The sequence below is a fragment of the Polypterus senegalus genome, chromosome 12 (genome assembly GCF_016835505.1).
Source record: "Polypterus senegalus isolate Bchr_013 chromosome 12, ASM1683550v1, whole genome shotgun sequence".
NCBI classification, from domain to species: domain Eukaryota; kingdom Metazoa; phylum Chordata; class Cladistia; order Polypteriformes; family Polypteridae; genus Polypterus; species Polypterus senegalus.
In genome coordinates, this window is record NC_053165.1 from 142,462,175 (window position 1) to 142,489,815 (window position 27,641).

At 41.2% G+C, this 27,641-nt stretch overlaps 1 protein-coding gene across 1 annotated transcript; it reads right to left on the bottom strand.

The window, feature by feature from the left end:
• Window positions 1-157: 157 nt before the first annotated feature.
• On the bottom strand, window positions 158-22,679 carry acsbg1 (acyl-CoA synthetase bubblegum family member 1). The gene is made up of 14 exons (XM_039773666.1): window positions 22,455-22,679; window positions 18,091-18,182; window positions 17,623-17,888; window positions 16,423-16,511; window positions 16,196-16,316; window positions 12,830-12,910; window positions 12,214-12,363; window positions 11,851-12,027; window positions 10,866-11,047; window positions 6,593-6,826; window positions 2,374-2,591; window positions 1,830-1,969; window positions 1,313-1,559; window positions 158-809 (listed from the first exon to the last, which is right to left on the bottom strand). The coding sequence occupies exons 1-14, from the start codon at window positions 22,529-22,531 to the stop codon at window positions 733-735; spliced, it is 2,151 nt and encodes a 716-aa protein (XP_039629600.1). The 5' UTR covers window positions 22,532-22,679; the 3' UTR covers window positions 158-732.
• Window positions 22,680-27,641: the final 4,962 nt, after the last annotated feature.

Consider the following 27,641-nt stretch of genomic DNA (forward strand, 5'->3'; position numbering starts at 1 on the left):
CATTATTTATTGTAAAATGTTAGTACACTCTGTGCTGCTTTCATGCATATGACCTTACATTTTTGGAATATAGCAGACCTACGTACTCTCAGCTCAGCGAGTGCTACACATGGGCTTTGACTTTGTGGTTCTATACTAACTGTGAATGACCAAGTGGTTTTTTTTTGTTTTACCTTTAACATAATAAGCATTGATAGAAATTTTCTTTTGTCATCAGTTGGCATGACGATACCATCATCCCCTACAAATTTACTAAATGTCATTGCCGAAACATCCATTGAGTAAATGGCAGAGATGAGTAATTCCGAATTTGGCCAAAACGACTTCTGCCTCAATGCCCACATGTGTTGTTGATCGACCTGCCAAGTCAGTTTCTAACATTGCCTGCTGTGCCCCACAGTAAGAATGCTTAACGGCTGATTTGTGCCAGGGTTTCAGAGTGTAGTACTGATAAAGGTAAGGAATTGCAAACAAAAAATTAGGCGCTTGGGGGTTGGTTCAGGGGGAGACCTGCCACCTCGCCAATAGAGAAAAGCTACTAGGGTTCAAAAACCATCCTGTCCTGTTGCTAGTGGACAGCTGTCATGGTGGTACATGTTGCTAACATTAAATACCCAGCTCTCTAACTTTGGTTTATTTCATTAGCTACAGCTAATAATCATTCAAAACTGTGCAAGTAGGCAAGTAGGCTTGGGCTGGACATTGGTTCAGGGTTTTTTCTCCCTGCATGCACTACCTGGGGTAGAAACTGTCAATTACGTTTTTGTAGAGGTGAAGCACTGCTGGTCTCTTGAGTTTCATAGTGGGTCCTAGAAACAGAGCAGAAAAAAAAGTCAAAATTTTGAGTTTTACCACTTTAAAAATAAGTTAATTTTCCAAGAAAGCCTGCATAGCATGTTGGCCTGGAAATCATGTGCACTTAGCCAACTCTTAATACTTGGCTTATTCTGCTCTGACGGGGATAAAATCCAGCTGGGGCATAGGCAGCTCAAGATGGCATGTGAATTTGTGGCTTCTTGCCTGATCTTTAAGGGTAGTGTCATCTGCAAGTTGCTGGTGTTCAATAAGTGGCTGCACTGTGAATTTAATTGGCTTTCTGTTATTATTTTGGCATCCCTTTCAAGACAAAGATTCTCGGGCAGTTGTGTGTCTCTTAAGATTTCTTGCAGAAGGGAAGCCAACTGTTCCTGCATGTCAAGAGAGAAAATAACCCAGCACTAAAGACTTCGGCTAATGAATTAAACAACCTTGTAGCTGCCTAGGGGGATGCTGAAGTGCCACTGTAGGTAAGGGGGTCATTGACAAGCCTCACCTAATTCACCTCCAGCAATAGAGAAGTCTCTCTCCAAGATGATCCATTTTTGGATACGTTGTGCATTGGAGGTGGCCTTCAGATTTACTCGATCTATGCCAGCCTGGATTGCTTCGTGCACCTTTGAGTCCTTGTCTCCAATTATTTCAGAGACTTTGGTGGCTTGGCTGCCAACCTGATGACAGAACTCCAGTGCTTCAAGGTTTAGGTCATCGGTAGGCTCCATAGTGTCCATGTCATAAACACACTAAAAGAAGGGAAACAATTAATGATGTGCACTGCTCCAATGTTCATGTCCATTTAAAACAGCACCAAAAAAAGAAAAACGTCTAAAAGGTAACTACTTGGAACAGGTAGGTGGCACCTTCTGAAAGGTCACACGGGGCTAATCGATGGTACCAGAAATGTTTCTGAAACACTGCATAAAACCCCCACATGTTGATTTCTGTAAACCACCACTGATTGGTGCCTGGGTTCAGTGCTGTATATCGATTGGGAATGCCCGAGTACTTTTTACCTTTAATGTCAGAAGCATTGATAAGAATTTTTTCTTGTCCCCAATCAGCATGACATTGCTAAGTAGAGGAAGCTCCTTTTTCACAGCATCTTCAATTGGCACTGGGGCAACGTTCTCTCCACCTGCAGTGATGATCAGTTCTTTGACCACAAACGAAAGAGAAACACATGCACACTGAAGTTGAATGTGTGGTGTCAAAATCAAAATTTTTTGCAAGATTTACTGCATGTGTTCAGCATCACTCATTTATTGCAGCCCAGATTATGGACATCTTTCATATCAATAGCAGAAATTTTGGTAGTGAAATGGTCGAGTTCAAAGGAAGGTTTTGCTGAATGCCCCCTAATGGTGCTGATATCAGATCGGCCTCATTACTGCCAATGGGTCTCTGTGGAGAAATTGACCAGGCAGCAGTCTTCAGCATCCTATACTGTCATTCATGTTGTCTTTAATAATAGAGAAATGTCTTAAACAGCTGTGTTAAACTAAAAAGATGGAGCCAGGCAGGATGTATCCATGTCTAGAAAGAAATAACTCCACTTACCTTTAATTCGGCCAGTGATCGAGAGGAAGCCATCTTCATCAGCTCTCCCTAAATCTCCCGAGCGCAGCCACCCGTCTTCATCGAGGGCCTCCAGTGTCTTCTGTTCCAGGTTTAAATACCCCATGAAGACATTTCTGCCCCAGAGGCACACTTCACCATTCTCATCTTCATCCTTGTTTGCAATTTTGAATTTGCAGCCTGGAACAACTCTGCCACAACTATGAGCGTAAAAACAGACATTTTGAAACTAGCCATTGTACTTGTGAAGATAACATTACTGAGGATTTATTTTAATGTGGCCAAATGAGTGTTTATGATTGGAGATGTAGCTGGAACACAATAAAAAACTTAATGGAGGTCTGGCCACTGAAAGTCTACATCTCCTTCAGTGCATTTCAATCTTGTGTCCCCACTAAGGACCCTTACTGAGAAGCAGGGTGTCTTGGTTGAGTGCTTGTGCGTTAGCTATACGATGTGATGTTGAGTCTGTGACAACAAATCCAGTTCCATGCAGAAGCAGAGGTCCAGTCTGCATGAAAGCCAGGTGGCACTGAAGTAAGGAAAGGGACCAGTTCCTGTATTTATCAAGCAGAGTGGGAAAACTGTCCTAACTGGCTGAAAAATCTCAAGAGTGATGCGAATTTGGTGCTACTCTTAGGAGTGATAGCATTTTCTCAATTTTCATAATTTAGGACACCACTTTTCTAACTTCATCAGGACTTAGGAGAGCTCGGGAGCTCTCCAGACTCACTAGTAGCTGCCAGAAGATGGTGCTCAGGTTGAGGTCAGTACACAGATCCTGGGTAAAATGGAATATTTAGGAAACGCCGGGCAATAGTGAACCTGTAAAAAGGTATTGATGTGAGTGCCAGAGATGGATTATTATTTGAGACAAATCTTGTATGTCATGTAATTGACTCCATTAACACTGAGAAGCCATTTACTGACATTCAAAATGAAAATGTTGGTAATGTTACATGCAAATTGTAGCTTTTTAAAAGCAATGATTTGCGTATGTCAGGACCAGTCATTACATACATTTTGTACCAAACTTTGAACACCCTCACAATGCGTGAGGTAACGTGCAGATTTCTACATTTCCCTACCACTCTACACGAGGTGATGTTAAAGCAGGCTGCTTTCATGCAAATTGCTGGTCTTCCTTGCATAGTCAGTTTGATTGATGGCAGGAAAATTACAATCATTGCTCCAAGTGTTAATAAGCACACATGCTGTATCTAAATCTCAAGCAACATTGCAGTATTGGTACACAGGTACTCATGGATGTAAACTGTTATTTATGATGATGTTGCAAAGTAGCAATAATTAAGTGCAGCTTCATATGAGGGTCGTTCAAAATGTTTCCACACTTTTATATTTTCATTGGAAATGGTGAAGGCAGGAGAAGTAATTGGTCATGTCTGAGAGTGTCACGTGACTAGTTCTGTCTGGCAAGCTGGCTGCCTTTGCAGTTTAGCATAAAGAGTTGTCACCCTGTGGTGAAGATTGCTGCAAAACATATACATTTCACCAAAGAGGAATAGCATTCTGTCTCGTATGCTTTTTGTGGGCAGGCGGTGTGCCAGTAGCACAGATTCATCTCCGCATGTGTGTTCAGTATGGGGATAAACTTCTCTTTTTGTAGAGTCGTCTGTGAGTGGATTGAAATGTTAAAAAATGACTGTAACTAGTGTGATGGATGGAGAGTGCTCCGGACGTCCTGGTACAGCCACGACCACAAGGAATGAAGAAAGAACCCTGATGTGAAAGCAGAGGTGCATCAGTGGCTACGCGCTCATCCAAAAACATTTTTTGTTGAAGGCATTAAAAAGTTGCTACGACGTTGGGAAAATTGCATCAAAAAAGGAAGGTGACTATGAAGAAAAGTGATGTAATTTGTTTTTGAAAATCTTAATAGTTAAACAAAAATGCAGAAACTTTATGAACGTCCCTTGTACAATGTCCTACTTTATTATGGTTTCTTTCTTCTACTACTACCGTAAATATTATTACTACTATCTTTGTGGTGAATCCTTAGCGTTATTATCAAAAAATCACAAAACATCATCATGATTTTCTGGGAAACTGCAAAACACCTTCATGAGTGCCAGTTTGTGACTCGGGCTGGTGTAAAACCATGATGTCCTTAATTCTCATAGGTGAACTTGTTCTCCTCGCTGGGAGTGGGTGTCGGACAATTCAGAACTACTTTCATGTCCTACTCTGGGATAGGACAAGGTGTTGTGTTAGTCAGAGTTTTAGTGCACTTTATTCTGAGATGCTTGTTAAATATGGGCATAATCTAGAACAAGCCTGCAAGTAGTGAATCATGTGGCTTAAAGTCCTCATGTTAGGGAATGCAAGGCACCCTGTGTCATTACATGGTGTCACACAGATTCAAAATGGTGTCCTGTAGCACATTTAAACAAACATTCTGAAGCTACACAAACCTCATGCAGAAGACTCTAGCTGAGTTCCTAGAATATGTCACATTTTGTTGTATGCATGGCAGTGTGCAGACATCTTGTAGGCTTTTCCTGTGAATTGGGCCTTTTCCTGTCAGAGAGTTACATGGGTATGGCTGATGTGAAAAGGCGTATGATTGGTGAGAAATTCTATTTGAACTGTCTTTGGACATTCACACTGTCACTAATAAACAGAAGCAACACCACACCATGATCCCCATCGATTTGGCATTGGCTAGGGTGCCATTTGACAAAGTTGTTTGGGTTGTACAATCAGTACAGAGTGTAAACCCACTGGTCCTCAAAACTTTACCCCACCAAACCACCATCAACTCAAATATGAAATCATTACAGAAGCAGCTTAGAGATGCCAAGTGGTTAATGGCAAACACTTTATAGGGTGCTGTGAATCAAGTCTCCCTTCTGGGAGTCACTAGCCAACAACTCAAAGCATTATCTGGCAGGCAATGGAGAATGCCGCATCTACACAGAAGATCTAACGTAAGTTCTGTTATACAGTCCACCCATTGCTTCCCAGATAATACCCTCCAGCCATCGCTGGCAACATCTTTTCAATGTCACATCTCTAAAGCCATAGTGGTCCCCAATGCTGATCACCAAGCCTCACAGACACCTCCTTTTTTTCCCTATGAATGTCACATTTGGTCACATCTTTTGTTGGACAGGCTTGTTCTTCCTGTATCCAGTTAAGCCTTCTTCCCAAACCCAAATATGTGTACAACATTAATGGGTGACTCTAACTCAGCCCCTTATGATTGAGAGTGGGTGTATGTGTACGAGTGTCCCCTGGCGTGGACTGATGTTCTGTCCGTAGTTGGTTCCTGCATTATGCCTAGTGATTGCAAGGTGGGCCTGTGATTAAGCAGGGTAGAAGATGGGGTAGATGTTTGTTGAAAGTGAAGAATGCTTCATGAAAGGCATCTCAAGTTCACCTGTCTAGTTACTGCTTTTTTAGGATGATCTTGATGTGTCGCCATCTAGTGGATCTTACTTGTGTAACAGATCTCCTATAATTCTCTTCATGCAAACTACAGTGTCCCATGTCCTTTTCTGCCATATATTGTCTGCACTGTCAGGGATGCCAGGGGCGACGACCCAGCCGGGACGCCTTGACGGACCGGAAAAGGGTGTGCGCCCATCTTGGATCACATGGGGGCCGCCACCCTGGTTGCTTTGGGGGCCACGGGTTGAGGGCATGGAAGCCCAACCCTGTAGGGGCCCGTGGTCACCGCCAGGGGGTGCCCCAATGCCTTGGGAACCCTGGACCTCTGCACTTCCGCCACACCAGGAAGTGCTGGGGGGGAAGAGAAGCAGGGACACCCGGAGTGCTTCCGGGAGTAGAGCCGGCACTTCCGCCACACAGGGGCGTGTCGGCGGGTGATTTCCGGAACCCACCTGGAGCACATCTGGGTGCTAATAAAAGGGGCCGCCTCCCTTCATTCGAGGCTGGAGTCGGGTGGAAGAAGGACTAAGCAGGAGAAGAGTGTGTGGAGGCGGTCTGAAGAAGGCATTGTGTGGCCAGGACTTTGGGGGTTTGTGGTGCACTTGAACTTGTAAATATTGTAAATAACCCTGTGGTGGGTGAAAAACAACATGTCTGCCTGTCTGTGCCCGGGTAACGTTCACAGCACAAACAGGACTGCTGCAAGCCGTCAATATCTGAGTAATAGTGTTAAGAAATGCCCATCCCTGCCTTGAGTGCAATGAGATGCCAAGCGATGCCCACAACTCACCTGTGTAACTTGTAGACCTTCGGGCCCGACATGAAGTGAGGCCCAGTGCTTTCGCTCATGCCATAAGCCTCATAGAGCGTGATGTTCAATCCTAGGAAGAATTCGAGGGTGCCCGAAGTCATGGGAGCTGCCCCTGAGAAGTACTTGAGGCAGCGAGAGAAGCCTAGGCTGTTGCGCACCTTTTCAAGAATTAGCTTATCTGCAATAGCGTGCAGGAGGGGCTTTGCTTCTGTCCTGTCAATAAAAAAAGTGAACAACCGTTGGAGGCACGTTATCTTACTTGATTCACCACTCTGGAGCACGGGACATGAGGCAGTTTTTATACTGCGCCTGCTCGTTCAATCAAAGAGCAAACCTGCAGTAATCTCCAGTGCAGAGATGTTTCATAATTGTGAAGGTATTTTTCAAGTCAAAATAATTTCTTCACAATTATGGTATATATTAGTTTGCCACATATACCCTGTAATTATGTTCTAAAGTGAAGCACCTTGTCTGTTCTCACATCTTAAAATGCTGCCGAATGGTACAAAGGTCCATAGCCCAAAGAAAATGCCTTAAAGCGTACACATTACATCCACTTGGAAGCAGCAAAAGTTTCAGGTCTTGAAAATGTGCCTTTCGCATTTATGAAGCATTTTTGTGACAATGAAACGAATCTAGACGGAATCATTTTATAACCGATTCTTGGAACTCTTCTCTTCAAGGTAAGAATACGCTTCCTCTTTGCTTGTCTGCTCACAGACGCCATTGTGAGTGGACGTTAGACTTAAATTAAGGAAGTTGATCGGCATAAATCCAACCACGTGTCTGAAGCTGTTTAGAGGAAATTTGTTTTTCAAGAAAATGGTTTGAATATGTGCACGTCCAGGATGTAAACAAAAACTTAAAAACTGAAGCATTTCTAGTTTTCTTTGACCACCTTGTGGCAATCGCAATACATTAAGTTTACGGCTTGTAGTTCTTTGGTTGGATGTGAACACTCAAGTGGAAGACTGGACCTGCCAGATTACAGAGCTTTGAATTGTGTTCATTTCTCAATACTGAAGGCAGCAGCGGGTCGAAACATATTTCAGGTGAAATGTAGAAATGTAGAATAATAACAATGGAAAAGTTATCTACTAGAAAACTGAGTCTTATGTAGGGTGGCAAGGTAGAACAATCATTAGAGGTGCTGCTTCACAGATCTAGCAGAATGAGTTTGAATTGTGTGCTTGGTCTTCGTCTGTGTAGAGTTTGCATGTTTCCTTGGCTTTAGGAAAATCTGCATACATAAAGAATCTGGGAAGACTGTCAAATGTGCGGTGCTGACACTAACATCCAATTACCTACACAGTCATTCTAAGTACACCTCGCCACAGGCTGCAGAATGGAGTGGGTCTGGATAGTTTAGCCCTCTTCACAAAACCCGGAAGTGACACATCAACCGGTAAACCTACTTCCTGTGAGATCACTAGCAATGGATCTCATTTATTCCGCTTTTCTCTTTTCACTTCCGAAAATTGATTTTTGACATGAAAAAAACAACCATTGAAAAGCACTACACAATGAATTCGTGAAAAATGGACAAACGCTATACATTTTTTTGGAAATATTCCTGAATGAATTACAACATAAGTTTGTTAACATTCTTGTACTAGAATGATGATAGTTCCATTGAACCCATTTTTTTGTATTTAATATTAGCTTCTTTTTCAGCAGATGTGAGTACAGTATACTGAAATCTATATAAATAAAACTGTAAGCCATTTGGATGTTTGTCTGTTCATTTGTCACACAAAAACAGCTGAACTGATTGTTCACAATATTTGACAAATGTCCTTCCATTGCCCCAACTTAAAACAGAGGTTATATGGCCTTTCGGGAAGAGGGGATATAATGGGAAGGGGCAACTCAGAGGCCAGTGCTGACATGAGGACTACAATTCCTATCAGGCAGCAGGAGTGAGATGGGACCGTCGTCAGCACACACAAAATTTCAAGTACCGGTCAAAGCAGAATCTCATCCAAGACCACAGGCGTGTACAGTGTTTTCTATTCAATGAAGTACGATAACCATTTCAGCATCTCACAGGATTACAATTTTTGTCTTAACAGTGTTTATCCAGGCCATGCCAAGTACTTCAGCTGTTATAGAATAAATGAGGTGAATTACCTGTAACTTTACAAATTAACCATATTTGATCTACGTTTACTTAACTACCCTTTATCTTACTATTGTTTATAAAGGGTATTTATGGTTGTTGTATATCAGTTAAGTAATGACGTGAAATGCAAAAACATACAGCATTAGATGTGATTTTAAACATACAACTCATACTGTTAGTCATAAAATAATAATCTCAGAGCAGTTGACCAGGAGCAGGTGCCATTGCATAGTCGTGTTCCACTGAGAAGCCACCCAGTGTGGTGTTTTCCCTTCAGGGCAGCCTCTTATACATTAACTCCAAGCTAAGGATTTACTCAATGAAAAGACAATTCCTGTGTTGGTAGAACCCCAGGTTGTTCCTGCTACAAAGTCTCACCACATCAACAGTCTTAAGGCAGTGCATACATACACTGCACGTACTCGCAGATCTGCCTGGCTACAACCATAGTGCTAAGTGTCTTTTGATCACTTAGATACGTTTTCTCCTTTATGCTTCATCATCAGAGAGCTTTGCAAAATACAATAAGGTTGTTTTTGTTTTGAATTTGAACACATAAGGCCACTACAGAAACTCTTGTTTTGCAATTTTACTGTTGTTGTCAATAGCCAGCAGAAAGTCTACCCATCGATGCTTCTTCTTTCGGCTGCTCCCGTTTAGGCGTTGCCCCAGCGGATCATCCGCCTCCATCTATCTCTGTCTTTTACATCACTTTCTGCCACACCGACTGCCTTCATGTCCTCCCTCACCACATCCATAGACCTTCTCTTTTCCTCTTGCCTGGTGGTTCCATCCTCAACATTCTGTTCCCGATGTACCCCTCTGTCGTACCTGTGTTTCCCTCTAATATACTCATTCCTAATCCATTCTACCCTCGTTACTCCAAGTGAAAATCGTAGCAGCATAGTTTACCCTTTCATGCTACTCATATTGAACTATGAAAAGGTCTAATCGTAGTCAAAGTTCTTTCTATAGCGGATGCTGCTGTGTTTAGTCTGTCATCATGGCAGCCTGACAAAGAGGGTGAGGCAAATTGAGGGTGAGGGTGTCTGCTGCTCGGCGGTGTGGTTCACTCGCCTCATCCCGCGTTGCTCACTTATCTTCTCACATTATCCTGGGCGTGAGGACTCTAAGGCAAACCGTAAATTAGTTGGAAAAGCCTAAAATGAACCAAAAGGCCATTCTCTTGAATGTAAAACAAAATGAGATAAAGTTCAGGCAAGGCACGGTATTAAATATATTTTAGTAAAGGAAATGCCTTTTTGGGCTTGTTTCAATGACTTACCGTACGTTATTATGAAACAAATCCTGTCAATTTTCATGTACTTCGATGTTACTCAATGAAAACTGGGGGCCATGTTAGAAGTCAAGGAATGCTTAGAAGATGTTTTCCGATTAAATTAATTGTAATTAGGTACTTGCATTATGAAAATTCATTTTACATAGAGTTTTCAGAATTAGCTCTTTCTATAAGCATGTACCCCACTGAATTAAAAATCAATCAATCAAAGCTGTGCACTCACAATGAATGTCGCTGCTTCAAGCTGTATAGTTACTTGACTCCTACTTCAGCGACTGTACAGTAATGCGACTCACACATAAAAAGACAGTAGTCTGAATTATTTTACGTTTGTAAGAACTTTTTTTGGATTATAAATCAGAGAACGACCCTACATTTACTTGTACGTTTGAACTTAAGTACACCTAATATCAGATACTTTAAGACGTCTACTTGAGTAGTTTGCTTATGGGTAACTTTTAATATTACTTGAGTAACTTTCCAGACTGGTATCTCTCCATTTAACTCAAGTATGGCTGTCGGTTACTTTACACAACATCAGTAATCTTGGAGTAAATGTGAGCCAAAGGAGGGCTGGGGTGCTCGATTAGTTGGTAACAGAGGGGTACACAGACAGACAGAACGAAACACAGAAATCTGAATTTGAACGCAGAGGGACACTACAGAAGCCTTTGTTTCACAACTCCGCCATTGTTTTGGATAACTAAGAAAGAGTTTACCCATTGATGATGCCTCCCAAAAATAAAATACTGAAGTGTGAAAAGGGCTAATTGAAGTTCTTTCTACAGACAGACAGACAGACAGAGGCACAAACAGACATGGCTGCTTACTTGCCACTCCTGCTCAGGTTGCTCTCCAGGCTGGTAGATGTCGCCCAGTTGAATATCTTCCTCTTAAGAAACCCAGCCTGTCCCAATGCTTCCTTTATTTTCTCCATAAGTTTCTCCCATACACGTGGGACACCCATGTGTGAAGTCGGATTCGCCTCCTTCATTGTGCCTACCAGGCTTCCCTGGAAAAGCAGACATTTCAATACGGAATTCCTCCTTGTTGAAATGCATCTTCACTTTCCTCCTGACTTTTTAAAAACGTTTCTTGGACACTGACTAAAGAGTGCTAGTCAAGTGTGCCTCATGTCATGCCTGCAGGTGTTCTTCGATGTGTGCCATACCCCAGGGAGTACACATGCAGGCGACTGGCTTAGGCCCGTACAGGACGCCTCAGTTGCCTGCTTTCAGAAGCAGTGGAGTGTGATGACTGTACAGGCCGAAAGCACCTGGACGCTTTCAATCACAAGATTCAATTATATACCCAAACTTAAATTTAGGCTCAAAGCACTCTGGCGAGCAGAGCACATGTGGGGAATCCATTGCAGGAATGTCACACTGGGCTTTAAGTTACTACATCAGCTCTACGTAACACTCGTAACAGAATGCGGCCCCTGCTTATGTGAGAGGAACCTAAGAGTGATGGCAGCTGACACACATCAAAGACATCTGGATATCTGCTGATAGAAGTTGAAATGGTGGCAGATAACCCTTGAATCGTTCAGTCCTTATTTGGCCTCTCTCCTCGTGCTACTGCTGATGGCCGTCAATCAAAAAGTAACTCCCACACACCATGGGCCAGGTGGGCAGACTGGAGCTGTCCAGTGCTGAACTCCTTCAGCTATGCACATGGCTCCCCTCTGTCTAATGCCTATTCTGTTCACAACACTCCAGGTCCCTGGCCACTCATGTCAGGTCTGACTCTAAAGCAGACATGTTGGCAACAAGTTAGAAAACAAAAAAAGCAAGAGAATGTTAAAGGTATTACCTTCAAAGCATCAGGTTGTGCAAAGTAGACAAGTTCTCCCCACTGAATGCCAGTCCATAGATCGTAGATCTGTGCCGCTATGTGGCTGAGTGGTAAGTAGCTAACTATGACTTCCTGGCGCAGCTCAGCGGGCTGCATGTCACCGGCTCTGCTGGCATGTTGAGCAGTCCAAGTGATCTGTGAGAAAACAAGGAGAATTTTCAGACCAAGGCTTTCATCAGTTTACATGTAAGGAAGGATTCAAAGTGGGCTTTGTTAATAAATACTCCAGCAGTGATCCATTGGCGTACACCCCCTTAGTGGTTCCTCCTCACACACACATATGCCATGGGCTGTTTGCACAGTGCTCTCCATTTTGCTTACATTGTCATGGCTGAGCATCACTCCCTTAGGCTTTCCTGTCGTTCCCGACGTGTAGATAAGGACACAGCACTGGTTTGGCCGCTGGCTGCTAATAATATTGTCCAACTCATTCTCCAGATTCCCTGCTCCTAGTTCCATGAACTCATCCCACTGTGAAGGGGAACATAAAGAACATTCAGACCAGCAAGTACGAGTTTGTTGCACCTGAATTCAGGCTTCATTCTTTGTTTATGTCCTGGAAAGGTGAACAGGCATTTATTCAGACCAGATCTTTTACTTGGTTCAGCATGTTAATCCTCCAGGGCTGGATTTGTGTTTCCATGGTTCTCAATGTGTTTGTGGGTGACCACTGCAATATGTTAATTTTAAAAGTCTGCCCAATTTGCTACATCACCTTTGAACTGAGTATGCATGTATCCCCGAATTTACCTCAAATTGGTGCACCTCAACAATTATCTCAAACACAGAACCTTAAAGCACTAAGCTGAAAACATCCACGGTAAGCATATCATGTTAAATGTCAGACAGGATGATGGGAAAGCACAAGGTAACACTCATTTCTTTTAAGAAGAGCACAGTGAAAGGTGCTACATAACAAATGGCTCTGCCGGCTTACTGAATACAGGCCGGGTCGCTTTTCCTGCAGAGGTTCGTTGTATTGTACAACAGCCTTCAAGTGTGGCAGCCTGTCCCAGACCTGAAAAACAGGAATAGTGTATTAAATTCAGTCCAAAAATTACATGGGATGTCAAAAGTAAGTAATATGGGGGTTGATGATATTGAATTAACAAAGTGGAGAACATAACACTTTGGTAGGTAGGTAGGTAGGTAATCCATTCATTCCCCGGTACTCACCCCTCTACCCCCAACAAGTTCCACCATTATGTGGGTAGGAGTATGCTTCACACTGCTACTTCACTGATCCAGTGTCCTGGGTTTTAATCCTGCACACATCCTGCTGTGTATTTGAACATTAGAAAAACTTCAGAGGAGAACAGGTCATTCAGCCCAACAAAGCTCACCAATTCTAACCACCTAATTCCTCTGAAACACCATTAAGGTGAGTTTTGAAGGCCCCTAAAGTCTTACAGTCTAACACAGCATTTGGTTACTTATTCCATGTGTGCAACTTTCTGTATGAAGAAAAACTTCCCACTGTTGGTGCTAAAATTCACCCTTAATACGTTTCCAGCTGTGTCCATGTGTTCTTGTTGAACTCATTTTTAAGTAACAGTCTCGATCCACTGTGCTAATTCCTTTCATAATTTAGACACTTCAATCATCTCCTCTTTATCTTTGTTTAAACTGTATAGGCTTAGCTCTTTTAATCTTTCCTCATAACTCATCCCCGGTAGCCCAGGAATCAGCCTAGTTGCTCTTCACTGGACTTTTCCTAGTCGTTTTGTGACTTTTTGTAGCCTGGAGACCAAAGCTGTACACAGTACTCCAGAAGAGGCCTTACCAGTGTGTTATAAAGCTTCAGCAAACCCTCATTGAAGTTGTACTCCACACATCAAGGTGCTGTATATTAGCCTTCTTAATGACTTCAGAACACTGTATGGAAGATGATATTGTCGATACTGATATGATATTGCAGCTGCTAGGAAAAGAAAATCCGAACACATTTCTCCAGTTTTGATGTCACTACACTGGTTACCTGTGTCATTCAGGATTGACTTTAAAATACTGCTTATGGTTTACAAAGCCTTAAATAATCTCGCTCCATCTTATATATCAGAGTGTCTGACACCTTATATTCCAATTTGTAACCTTAGATCCTCAAATGAGTGTCTGCTTAGAATTCCAAAAGCTAAACTTAAAAGAAGTGGTGAGGCAGCCTTCTGCTGTTATGCACCTAAAATCTGGAATAGCCTGCCAATAGGAATTCGCCAGGCAAATACAGTAGAGCACTTTAAAACACTGCTGAAAACACATTACTTTAACATGGCCTTCTCATAACCTCACTGTAACTTAATCCTGATACTCTGTATGTTCAATTCATCATAATAACTATTCACAGTGGCTCCATACTGACACCTACTTTTAGTCCTACTAGTCCTTTTAGACATGTGTTTAATAAATAAGGCTTTGCACTACATACCTTCTGACTCGGTAACAGGAGGGAGCAGTGGTACTAAAGGGATGACACAGAATAATGTAAGTAATTAGGTAATCAGACACCATGATACATGGAGTTTCTCTGGGAAGACATTATAAATACTGACAAGGCACACACATACTGTAACAAGACAAATATGATGCAGCTTGTTTAGAAAAGAACAGTTACTTTATTCTAAAGTTATCGTTGCCATAGATCTCCACAGACACACGTATGGATATGTTTTGAACATTACAAAATCAGAATCTGAACTTAATTCAACAGCAAATTTTTGACTCCATCAGCAAATTTCCATCCACATCAGGGATGCCCAACTCTGACCCTGGAGAGCCACAGTGGCTAAACGTTTTCATTCTAACCATTTTCTTAATTAGTGACCAGTTTTTGCTGCGAATCAACTTTATTTAATTGATTTACTCTTCGAGACTCAGACCCTTTAAATCAGGGCTGAGCAACATCGGTCCTGGAGGGCCACAGTGGCTACAGGTTTTTGTTCCAACCCAACTACTTCATGAGAAGTCATTTATTGCTGATGAAGCACTTATTGTTCAAGTGACTTTTTTCTGCTCCATTTTAGTCATCTTGCTGGTTAAGATTTTGAACCCTTAATTTCTTATTTAGTCTTAAACAGCTGCATTCACTTCTTTAATTGCTTCCTATTAGCAATACGATGCAAATGACAAAGGGGCCAGCAGTTCTCCAACTACCTCGTTCCCATTTACATCTATGTGTATTCATCATGCACTTTCTGGTTTAATAGAATACTCAAAAGGAAACTGGAGAGGAACTGAAGAACACCCATGTGTTTTAGTCTCCAAATAATTTGAATGATAGTATTAGAAAGAATAAAAAAAAATCTACGATTTAAAAATGACCTGACATTGCAGAGTTAAAACACTAACAACTCATGATATTACGTAAGACTTGTTATTGGCAAGAATTGCGTTCTAACTAAGCGACTGGGTTGGAACAAAAACCTGCAGCTACTGCAGCCTTCTAGGACTGACGCTGATCACCCTTGATCAACATGTATCCTGCATAGGACTTTACCTTCATAAAGCTATACTCGTAACCGTGAGATATTTTAGGCCAATGTGAGAAAAAATGCAAACTCCAAAAGGAGTGATTTTCCTAATCGACAGGCGTCTAGCATATCAGAATGCTAATAGCCGGGCCACTTTTCATTCCGATGTCAGTTGATCTGTCTGTCTGTGTCACATAGACGGGTATCACCTTGAAAGTGGTCAGACTGTGCTCAGGCAACTTTAATGCCATTATAATAATCTCTCTGGATACAAAAACAAAACTTGGCACACTGAAACCTGAACAATCCAGTCAGTATTGGAACAAAGACTAACAGTATGGAGGAGCCAGTACATCACAGTCAAAGGAAATCACTGAAATGATATACATATAAATAAAGTAATGATCCCACGTGAGCTGACACAATGGTTTCCTGCAAAGCCGTGCTGCAGACACCACCTGCCATCACCAAGCTCTGTGACGTGGATGCTACCTGTAGTTGCTGGCCTCCGTGACATAAACTTTACTTTTAGCTGCTGAGCTCCATGACACTGGCTTTAGCTGTACTTCTTTGAGCTCCATGACATTGGTGTTACCTGAAGTCACTTAGCTCCGAGATACATGTATTACCTGCAGTCACTGAGTTCTGTAACACTGTAGGACCATTAGCTATAATCACAGGTGTCAATGAGGCAGACGTTACCCACTTGATGCCACCAGCAGCACTGAGTTCAGCGATGGAGAAGTTACCTGAAAACGCAGAGTTCCATAATGTGGACCATACCTGCAGTTAGTTACTGAAGTCCACGATTCAACAGCACATGGCTCTGTCACTCTCACCTGTAGAATTTTTTCCAGTTGTTTCTGGTTTTCAACTACAATGACATTGGCCCTGCTGTCTTCTGCTACAAAATGGCAGGCTTCAGGAGAATTGGTTGGATAGATACCGGTGCTAATACCCCTGTAATAACAAATACACCTATGATGATGACATATACTGTGAGGTCTCTGGCAGAGGGGGTGCATTTTAGGAATGAAAATATGCACAACGAAGGAGAGCAGCCTACCCAGCAAAGATGGCTCCAACGGCTGACACAAACCACTCAAGTGAATTAGACCCCAGAATCCCGACGCTGTGGAACCTCTGCAATCCGAGCTGTGTGGACAAAAGCAAGGTGAGTTATAACAAAGGTGAATGAAGAATGATGTTAATTGCTCAGCAGTCATCAATTTTAAGAGTGATCAGGCCTGCGTAGTGTAAGTACCCTTCATTGCAGGAGGTGGGATGTGGGCAGGGTCAGATGTAAGATGTCCTGGGCATTTTCTGTAGTACTAGGGTGTTGTACTGTGTTAGCCATTATGAATGTAGTAAAAAGTAACCAATTACATCTTGCCTGAAGAAGGGGCCTGAGTTGCCTTGAAAGCTTGAATATTGTAATCTTTTTAGTTAGCCAATAAAAGGTGTCATTTTGCTTGACTTTTCACTACTGACCATTTTCCAAATCTATTCATTCACTACCTTTTCTGCTCTTTCAGAACACCACTTAAATAATTTGGATAATGTGCCTCCAAGTTCAAGAAAAAGATAGGGTACTGGAACATCTGTAATGGATATTCCTTGCTTTGTGTTAGATTGATGCCACTTGGCTCATTTTGTGATGTCTTTTGGAACTGCCAGAATGATTGAAACATTAGAAACAGTAGAAACATTTTGATGACAACAGGCCATTCAGCCCAAAAAAGCTTGTCAATCCTATGTATGTAATTCCTCCAAAATAACAACAAGTTGAGTTTTGAAGGTGCCCGAAGTCCTGCTGTCCATCACACTACTTAATAAGTTATGTGTTAAGAAAAGCATTCTGAATTTTGTATGAAGTTTCCAACTGAGCCTACGTGTTCTTGTTGAACTCATTTTAAAGTAACAGCCTGGACCCACTGTACTAATTCATTTCATAATTTTAAAATTGTTTCTCCAAATAGTAATCCTGACCACAGCACTGAGATAAAGTAATGTTTTGACTGATCAATCAAATGCTAAGGATGAAAGTCACTATATGCAATAAATCGGGTGAAGACATATCTAACGTGTAGGGCTGATGTTTAGATGTGCACACATACTTAGATGCTCAAAGCTACACCTGTTTTTTTATATTTTCACCCACTCAAAATCAAATTCAAATCTTCTCATTTATCGAACATATAATGTGTAAAATTAAGCAAGGCTGACTGGTTTGATGATCCGCAAGAAAGCACATGTGCTTACGTACCTTTAGAAAACTCTTAGCGGCTTGTCGGCACAGCTGGTAGTACTGCCAGAAGGTTATCTTCTCCCACTCCCTATTCCTCTTTGTGGCCAGTGCCGGGAGGTGACCGTAACGTTCTATGGTGGCTTCAAACATCTGAGGGACAGTCAGAGGAGTTTGTGGACATGTTTCATCAATTCGGAGTTGCACTGCACCTTCAGCTAAACTTGTCCAGAGGGAATGAGCTGGGGCCAACGGAACTGCTTCAGAATTAAAATTCATCTCTGTGTCTAAGGAAGAAAAACACAATTTAAAGACAACATGGCAGCGTCTTGCCCTAGCACTGCTTCATAATTAACGTATTACTTTTTTAGCCCAACCCCTCCTGTTGTCCTCCTCATTCTTGGCCCACCAAAACCCTTAAGAGATTTACCATGCTCAGGAAAACCTTAACACACACAGCCCTCAGTTTACTTGATCGGATCCACTGACCTGGCCTGTCCTTTGCAGATTGCTGGATCTTTTCATTTTCACAGGTGGACGGCTTCTCATTCCTCAAGTCTGGGTTCAGTGCTTTCCAACATCTAGACAAGATGATGAAAAGGAAAAGGAGATTACAAACTGTCCAGAAGTCTTAACAGAAAAGTGCTCAGTCACTCCAATCCGTCATGGCAAAGCATTGCAGTTATCTGCTTACTTTATGCCTATTTGGAGCACCTCAGCATCACGTGTGCTGCTGCCACCCCTAGTCACTCACAACAGTAACAAAAGCCCTTTGTTTCAGACCTTGAGTCAGCAGCTTGAAGCTGAATTTTGTAGGGAGACACGATTATTTTAATAGATCAGATGGGTTCTATTGCTAGAGCATTGATTTTTTTAGATATTGGATGAAATAGAACAATAACTACTGTATTCACAGAACAGTATAAGCCAAAGAATTCAAACAGTATTAGTAGCACAAGCCAGGCGATGTGAGCTTCAGGGTATTTTAGACCTGATATATGCCTTCTGCAGACAGCAGCATCATCCAAGTACAAAATTCATAATTTCATTCTTGTATCTATGGACCAAGAATAACCAGTACTTAACATGTCTAACAGTCAAAACAACACTTCCAAAATTGTTCAAGTTTGCCACTCAGATATCTCTCCATCTCTTTCACCTCAAGTTCTGGCCACACTAATGTCATTCAAAAATATAGGAAATTGTGTAATAATGTAAGAAGAAGCATTGATAGGTCAAGTAATTCATTATCGGTTTTGTTTTTGGCAGTTCTAGTAACTAATTACATAATTTGGTAAGGTTTCCACTGCTGTTTACTAACTATTTAGAGTTCTAATTCATCTTGGCACAGATAAACAGTTGTTATGGACAGCACCCATGGGCTGGCACCCGTGCAGGATGGGTGTTGGTTACATTACCCAGGGGCCAGTAGAAAAAACAGAACATTGCACGTTCTATCCAAAATGTTGGCAGAAGATGTCAACACTATGAAGGGTGTTCCTTAAGCTGTTTTTATTGTTGAGTGTAAGCCAGTTTTAAAAATAACAGCAGGCCCATTCTTTATTATTGCTATTTTTTCCTTATTTTTAACATCTCCAGAGTGGGCACTTTGAAGCAGATTTTTTTATGAGGGCAGCAGGACTGCAATTCCCAAAAACATGCTTCCATTCCTTTATGAATATACCATATTTTATAGCCATTACTCTTATGTTCAAAGGGGAAAAGGCATCAACGTAATAAAATTCATCTTCATTGTTGTAATACAGTTAATTCCACCAAACCACTCTTCTATTTGATCACATTGAAGATCAACAGAGCTGGTGCCTGTTACTGCAAGTTCAAGTACAAAACTGGATTCTACCCAAATGTACACAATCAAACTCACACCAGGCCACCTCGGAGATGCCACTAAACCTGACATATCTGGACCATGGTAGAAAAGTCACACAAAGTTGAGAATATTTACATTCAGCATAAGCACAGAACAGAGGTCCAAGCACTATAAGAACACACAGCTCAGATACATTTACTGTATATAAAAACAGCAGGTTTACTTTTCTGTTATAAACCATCTCTTATATATATTTCTCTTCTGGTTTGTCCTGCTTCCTCTTCAAACCCGGTCCCGCCCACACACAGCCCACATGGCATTTCTCGATTCCTATTCGTCCTCTTCCAAACCCTTCCCCATGCTGCCTGCGGCCTCCCATACACCCCCATGCCGCTTTTCTCGAGTCCTATTCCTCCTTCGGACTACTGTGTTCCCCACTCCTCTCTCCCCGATATCTACATAGACATAGAATTACTAGACGCCACATGACCAGCAGCATTGTACGTCAACGTCGCTGCCATATTGCGAGTGGCACTGCTGCAGAGTGAATGGTAAATGGCCTGTATTTGATATAGAGCCTAACCTAGGTGCTTTACAACACAACAGTCATTCACCCATTCACACACACATTCATACGCTGGTGATGATAAGCTGCTATGTAGCCACAGCTGCCCTGGGGCACACTGACAGAAGTGAGGCTGCCGAACACTGGCGTCACCAATCCTTCCGACCACCACCAGCAGGCAAGGTAGGTTAAGTGTCTTGCCCAAGGACACAACAGCTGCATTCTCATGACAGGAGCCAGGATCGAACCTGCGACCCTCCGATTGCTGGACCACCCGCTCTACCGACTGAGCTACTGCTGCCCAATGAATGAGTGAAGTAATGAATAATGTGCTGCTTGGGATTGTACCAACCGCTGTACGCTCCAAACCAGATCCAGGGGGATTACATTTCATAGGTAAGGCTGAACAATTGTTTTGGTTATATTTGGCCATTAGAAAATCCTGTTTTATAATCTTAGCACTCAAGGTCACCTTACAATAAAATTAAACAACATTAGTAAAATTAAAACAAGAGAATGATAAATCACAAAGCAATCAATAGTAAACAAACAAAGATAACCGGCAGTAACAGTGCAAAATTCACAATTGTTATGCCAGTTTGAAAAGATACGTTTTGAGGGCAGTTTTAAAATGTGTTATTGAATCGAGCTAACGTATATGAGAGGAAAGAGAATTCCCGAGTTGAGGAGCACTATGAGAGACGCTCGAGCTCCCATAGCACTGTGTGGTACAGAAAGTCGAGCTGCAGATGAGGATCTGTGTGAGCGAGAGGGAGTGTCAGTCTGTAGGAGATCAGTGAGGTTGTGGAGAGCTTTAAATGTTAAGAGCGGTATTTTGTATTGTATTCTGTAGTTAACAGGGAGCCACTGACATTGAGAGAGAATAAGTGTAATATGTTCAGTGGATTTAGAACAGCAGATTATTATCCTGGCAGCAGAATTTTGAAAAAGTTGTAAGCGATGGATAAGTTTTTGTGGGATGTCAGATAGAATAGCATTACAGTAATATGTGATGAAGTGACTCGGGCATTAACCAATACTTCAGTACTGTGCTGCGTAAGAACAGGACGTCTAGAAATGTTTCGGAGATGGAAGAAGGCAGTCCGAGAAATGTTACTTATATGAGAGTATTTATTTAATAATAATAATTATTATTATTTAATAATTGCCATAATTAGTGTATAAATGGATATAAATAATTGCATGTAAACGATTCGCCAAAATCTGTTGTATGTAAACGATACTGTTTTAAACGTTATTGTTTTCTTATCAGAAAACCCAGTTTCCACATCTACCTGTATTAGTTTAAATGGCACTTTTGCCACTCGCAATAGGGCGGACGCGCTGAGGTATCGTGTCGACTGGGCAACACAGTGAAGTCGGCGTCTATCTATACAGTATATATCTATGGATAGCTAGCCTGACCACGTGACATTTCACTTTGGCCACGTCTGTGCCTGGGAGTCTTTTCTGTAGCCTGCTACAGGAAAGTACTCTCTCGACCATTGGCATTGGTTTCACTCCTTGCTATTTTCGTTATACTGCGACGGTTGTTTCCTAAGCCTTTGTTATAAAATGAACGACAGTATCTTCTCTGTCGACAGGTTTTTGTACAACATCATTTGTATTCCGTGATCCGGCAACTGCCTGTACCTATCAGTGGGTTATTTCTTGACACAAACAGTTGACGAAGAAAATACACTCTCACTACGACATAGGGCAGCAGATTTCGTTGCATCACATTGGGACAGATTTGGAGATGTTCTTCCTGTTGTTCTTTCCAACACAAGTTTAGTTATCACAACAAGTCAGGAGTACTATCAATACATGGCAACATCTGGAGTTCATGGTGGTGAAGCTGAAATTCAAGCTCTTTCCGAGATTAGATCTTTCGACTCATTATCTGTCGTCTCCAGCAAAACACCTATTCACAACTGCATCTTTCAAGAAGTATTTCTTTCTTCTTGATTTCTGAATTCCTTTCTCACTTTTTTCCATTCCTATTCTTACACCGCCGTATGTTACAGCGGGCGTCGGCTAGTATTAAATAATAGTGCACAGATATAATCATTAACATCGTGAACATTCTGCTGAAAGAAAGTCCCCAGCACCCACCTTCTCCAGTAGTCCCTGCCCATGTATGAAATCTTCCTTTTCACTTGCTCACTGCTCTTGACTGACCTCAGGGTTTCATTCACTCTACTCTGCCCTCTAATATCTCTTAGAATTGGTTTCGTCTACTCTAGAATGCTCTCCTGAAACTTTTTTTCTTCATCTATTGATATCAATGTGTAATTAATTACCTTTTGCTCTTGCCCCTTAGTCTTCATTTTACACACTGTGCACCAGCTTTTCTCTTCCTTTCAATGCACACCTTTCACTGAACATTTCAGCGCCATGCCTTCTCTCTAAATCTAAATGTTTAGAAATCACAAAAAAGTACACAAATAAACTTACCGGTCCTGGCAACTTGTACATATTTCTTGGTCTCCAGCTGTACTGAGAGTCCCTTCGCAAGTCGACATAGTAGGCATCAAATGTATTATCTTTACAATGCATGCACTAGAGAATGGTCTCAAAAATTGTTCAGGGCAGCTTAAATTTGACTTGCGCTAAACAGAGCTCAGGAAGATAGGAACCTTCACATCTAAAATCCAACAGGAATCCCCAAGACACAAGCCCCTCCAGTGCATGTTTTTGCTGAAAACTTCATCTTGGTCATTGGTAGTCTGAAGCATGCAAAGCATTTTAATGAGCATAAAGCTCTTTCACATGCAAATCAGATTTGATTTTGAGAAAGGGCAGTGAGTGAAAACAAAGGCTTTGAAAAAATGAAAAAAGCTTCTCTTCTTCAGGTGCCCTTTGCCCTTATGTTGCAATGAAATTTGCAACCCACTGGCCAGTAAGAGTGCAGAGTGTTTGAATTCTACTCACGTATGAATGAGGACTACAAGCCTAAGTACAATGGATGTGTGCTACCCAGACTGCTTAGCACTTGTTCTCATTTCTGAATGATTTTATGATTTGTGATGTTCTCATGTTGGTTTACTTGGGTCATACAAAACCTCCAGAAGTTGGTCCTTATTAGGCTCCTGTGTCACCGCTTCAAGTTCAGTTCTCTTCTCAAATTACCCAAAATTCAAAGGTTTTTAGTTGCACTAGTAATCCGATAGAGCCTTAACAGCTTCTATCCCAGTGGCAGGGAAAGTTGGTCCTGAAGTGCCACAGTGGCTGCAGGTTTTTGTTTCAACCCAAATGCTTAATTAGACACCAAGTCTTACCAATGATAGACCTAATTTAATTTTATGGCTTGTTAGTGTTTTCATTCTGCCATGTTTGGTCATTCTTATATTGTTATTTTTTTCCTTTCCAAGGATATCATTCAAATGATTTGAAGCCTGAAGAAGATGAGTAATTCTTGGTCCACCACTTTTTCTCTTTCAAATGTTTTATTAAACGAGATATTTTACAATGACTACACACAGATGTAAATGGAAACACGGTGAACTGCTCGTTTCTTTGTCATTTGCATCTTCTTACTAATAAGGAGCAATTAAAGCAGTGAATGCAGCTCTTTTAGACTAGAATAACCTATCAAGAGTGGGGAATCTTACTGGGGAATTCATCACTAAAATGGAGCATAAAAATGATGCTTGAGCAATAAGTGCTTTATCAGCAATAACTGACTTCTCATTAAGAAATTGGGCTGTAACAAAAACTAGCAGCTACTACGGCCCTCCAGAATCGACTTCGTCCACTCCATTCTATCCTCTGTCACTGTGTTAGGATTCTACAAAATATCCTCTTCCTTTCTTTCTTAGACAGTCCAAAGGCAAACTGTTGATGTCTGTAAATTGTCTCTGTGAAAATGGGTCTGGCTCAATCAGCTCACATGCATCTTTTGGGGAATAAATTCCTGGCTGGTATTTTCTTACTGATCTAGAGGTATACTTCTGAATTTTATCTTCCCTATTTGGGATGGAAAATAGAAGGTCAAGTAGTGTGCTTCTGTACAGAAAACAATAATACCCTGGGTGCTCTTTCTTGACAATGGGATTCCAACTAGATAGCCCTAAAGGTGATGGCTGATTTACTGAGGAGAACTGCATGCTTAAAAAGAAAAATCAGTGTTTCAAATCATCAACCTGTTGCTGACATTCATGGTGCTTTCAAATTTGGACTTCTGTCTCTTCATTTATTTGATTTTTTTCATTCAAATTTTTGTATTGTGGAAAGAAGGGGAATCAAATGAGGATTAAAAAGGGAATCAAAACTCAAAATAAATTCAAGGAGGCTGCAAAAATATACCAAAATGTGTTTATTAACAAAGAAAAAGTAAAACATAACATGAGAAAAGGAAAACTATAAAATCAAAGTAATAACACATGCAAAACATAAGCCTACCTGCCTCTTTGGGCCTAACGAACACAAGGTATCTTCCTCCTGTCTACTTGGTGGAGTGCCACATGCATTTTACAACTTTATAATAAAGTATAAACCTGCTCTCTTAACTTGTCATACCTCTGATCATTTCTCGCTTTTCATCCATTTTGCCAGAAGAGCTCTTGCCAACACCTTCCCAATGCCAAGTTCATCAACCAGAAGGCACTTTTGAGAACTAAACAGTCTAGCATCCCCAGTTATACTTATTCTCCTACATCCCAGCCCAGTTAAAAGGGCAAGCAACCACCATGTCAGGAGGCCAAATATATAAAGGATTTACATTTTGCCACCTACTGTATCGACCTGACCGGTAAAGGTGACTTTAAAAGATCCCCCCACAATCAAGATGCATAGCTCTCCTTTTCATTGTATGAACTGACAAGGCCACAGAAAATGTCACTGGTGGTGAACTTGTAACTGATGATGTTTACCACACACCATAAAAAATGTCATCATCTCCACTCCCAACCAGGCCCTCTTTTCCTATGCATAAAGTATACACTATCCTCTTTAATAAAACCCCTGTGTGCGTCCAGGTGTCTGTGTGTGTGTGTCTTTTGGTGAAGTACGCATGCGCAAGGCTCGGTGCGACATGCATGACCAGCATCGTGGACGCACACACACTAGAAGCTGGGGACACAGTGAATGGCATAGCCACGCATGATAAGCAAATAAAGGACAGCATTGCTGGGGAGCGTGCTAATTGGGTAGTCGCGACCGCGCACATAAAATCCATTGCTGGGGAGACGCCACACATACTGCCCCGTGCATGTTTACTAACTAACTATCTACTAACAACATGCCACCCAAAATAAAAAGGACACGTCAAGTAGGACAAAAGACACAGACACTCAAATCGTATATAAGCAACATCTCCTGGAAGAACGGTCAGCTCAGCAAGTAAACATCAACAAAAGAAAGGCTGAAACACAAATAAAAATACGAGCAAATAGATCGATTGTAAAAAAAGAAAATGAGCGTCAGAATATTCCCCGTATTGATTTGGCTTTATCCTCTATTAATTTACCCTTTACCATAAGAAGGCGATAATTTCCAGTTACATTAGCCTTTGCCATAACAATTAATGAAGCTTAAGGGCAAACCTTAGAAAAAGTTGCCATTTACTTGCCAGAACCAGTATTCAGCCACGGCCAGTTACTGTATATGTTGCATTATCAAGAGTTAGAAGTTTTACAGATGTTGTTGTCAACGTTGTAGATGGTCCTGAACAACAGTGTTTACAAAAAATGTTGTCTATAATGAAATTTTATTGAAAAAAGCCATTTCTAAAGCTTAGAAAAGTAAAAGTAAAAACATTTTCCTAAATATCTTCTTCAGATATTGTGTATTATAGATTGTTGTAAGTTTTACACTAAGGTAATATTAATTATACTTACTGTATTGTCATATACGTTTCTATTTTATTTGTAATATTATTTTACTTTAGGCTTCTTGCAAAAATATTTTTAACAAAAAAATTAAGACAACAAACAGAATGAGGTCAAGGTCCCTTGCCATTTAATATAGACTGTTCCTAATAATGTTTATGCAATACTGTTCTAGCCCGTTATTGTAACGGGCTTAATATAGTATATATATATATATATATATATATATATATATATATATATATATATATATATATATATATATATATACACTAGCTGTGTAAGCCTGTAAGCCTGTGTAAGCATCGGTTGTGAATTAGTGGTTAAGCAGCTAAGGTTCTCTTTTCTCAGCAGTTTCGATTTGCCAGCGTGCTTGCCTCCATTGTCTATCAGCGGCTAAGCGAGTTTCTCTCTCCCCGGAGGTTTCGTTTTGCCAATGTGCTCACCTCACTTGTGTATTAGTGGCTAAGTGAGTTTCTTTCTTTTCTCGGCGGTTTCACTTTGTCGACAGAGTCGATTTCTTTGAGCTACATGCTGTAGCCTCATACTTCTGGGCCGCACAGACAGACACACACACTTCCACACGTACACACACTGGCTGTGACCCAACTTCACCGAGGAAATTTCCTTAGACAATGGGTCTTGCTTAATCAGATATATCGGAAGTATTAGGTAAGCAAATGAGTAAATTTGTGCTACATAAATAAATGTTCTTCTTGTTGCACTTCTCTGTATACAATATTTGTTTTCTTTTTTCACCCCAAAGGCTTATATTATTTGTTCACTGAAGCTCCATACTCTTGAACGTGCTACATATAATTGCACATGTATAAAGCATTTCTTGCTTTTGCTAGCTTTTTTTGAAGGTTATTGCAAAAAACAATTTTAGTGAAAAGGGTATTAATTTAGGAATAATGGGAATTTTAGGTATAAATATAATTTCAACCTGTAGTACAACCTTTAAAAATGGTAGCTTCAATCAGATTTAAATGTAATGATTTGATCTGTAATCTTGTACCATTATAAGGTTTTGGATGGTTTAGATCAAAAGCAATATAAACTGAATTGTACTTTCCTTTAACTTATTACATACAGCATTGACATTTACGTTTACAGGCTATGCATTTACATGTCCCATGAAATGAACTGAATGTTTAAAGCACTGTACAGATAAGAACTGGTGAAAAAGAAATAATATCTTAAACTATATACAAGGCCTGCCTCCTCTATGTTCTGTGGGGGAACAATTTAGCGAGCTGCGCAAACATTTAAACTGACCAAGGCATGCCACTGCTCCTGGCTTGTGTTGTACATAGAGCATGGGCTGGGATGTTGCACCGGCAGTTCTCTATTTCTGCTTTACGATCTAGAGTGTAATGGCGCATCACAATCTGACCTCCAAGGGGACACCTCAGTTCTCCACAATATTACATGTATTTTGCCTCCTAACTATACCCCTCAAACCCCCTGTTCTTTGAAGTTTATGTCTATAAGAGCACTCAGAATTACAGTCCAGCTTAAACTTGCGTGTATTTTATAAACCATTGCAAGGAGTAAGGAGAAGCTGACAGAATAAGGAGTGCTCAAGAAGACAACTTGCTAATCACATCTTCTTTGAGTTTTGCCTAACTCTCCCTCATCACACCTCATTTTCCATATAGTTTGCCACTTCATCTGGTTTTCCAATGTACAGCAGCTGCCCTTTTTCTCTCCCTCCCACCCCTTTTTCTCTGTGCAACTGCAGTCACAATTTTGTCAGTGGCGCTATTCTGCCTGTGACATTATTTTGCATGAACTTTACACCCCATTTTTC

Bases quoted from the DNA above. Each gene is read 5' to 3' on its own strand.
- acsbg1 (XM_039773666.1), bottom strand. From the start codon at position 22,531: ATGCCTACTATGTCGACTTGCGAAGGGACTCTCAGTACAGCTGGAGAC. The intron at 16,317-16,422 runs GTAGGCTGCTCT...TTGTTATTACAG, and splicing joins GTTGGAGCCATCTTTGCTGG to GGGTATTAGCACCGGTATCT. The intron at 11,048-11,850 runs GTAATACCTTTA...CTGCTTTTCCAG, and splicing joins CACAACCTGATGCTTTGAAG to GGAAGCCTGGTAGGCACAAT.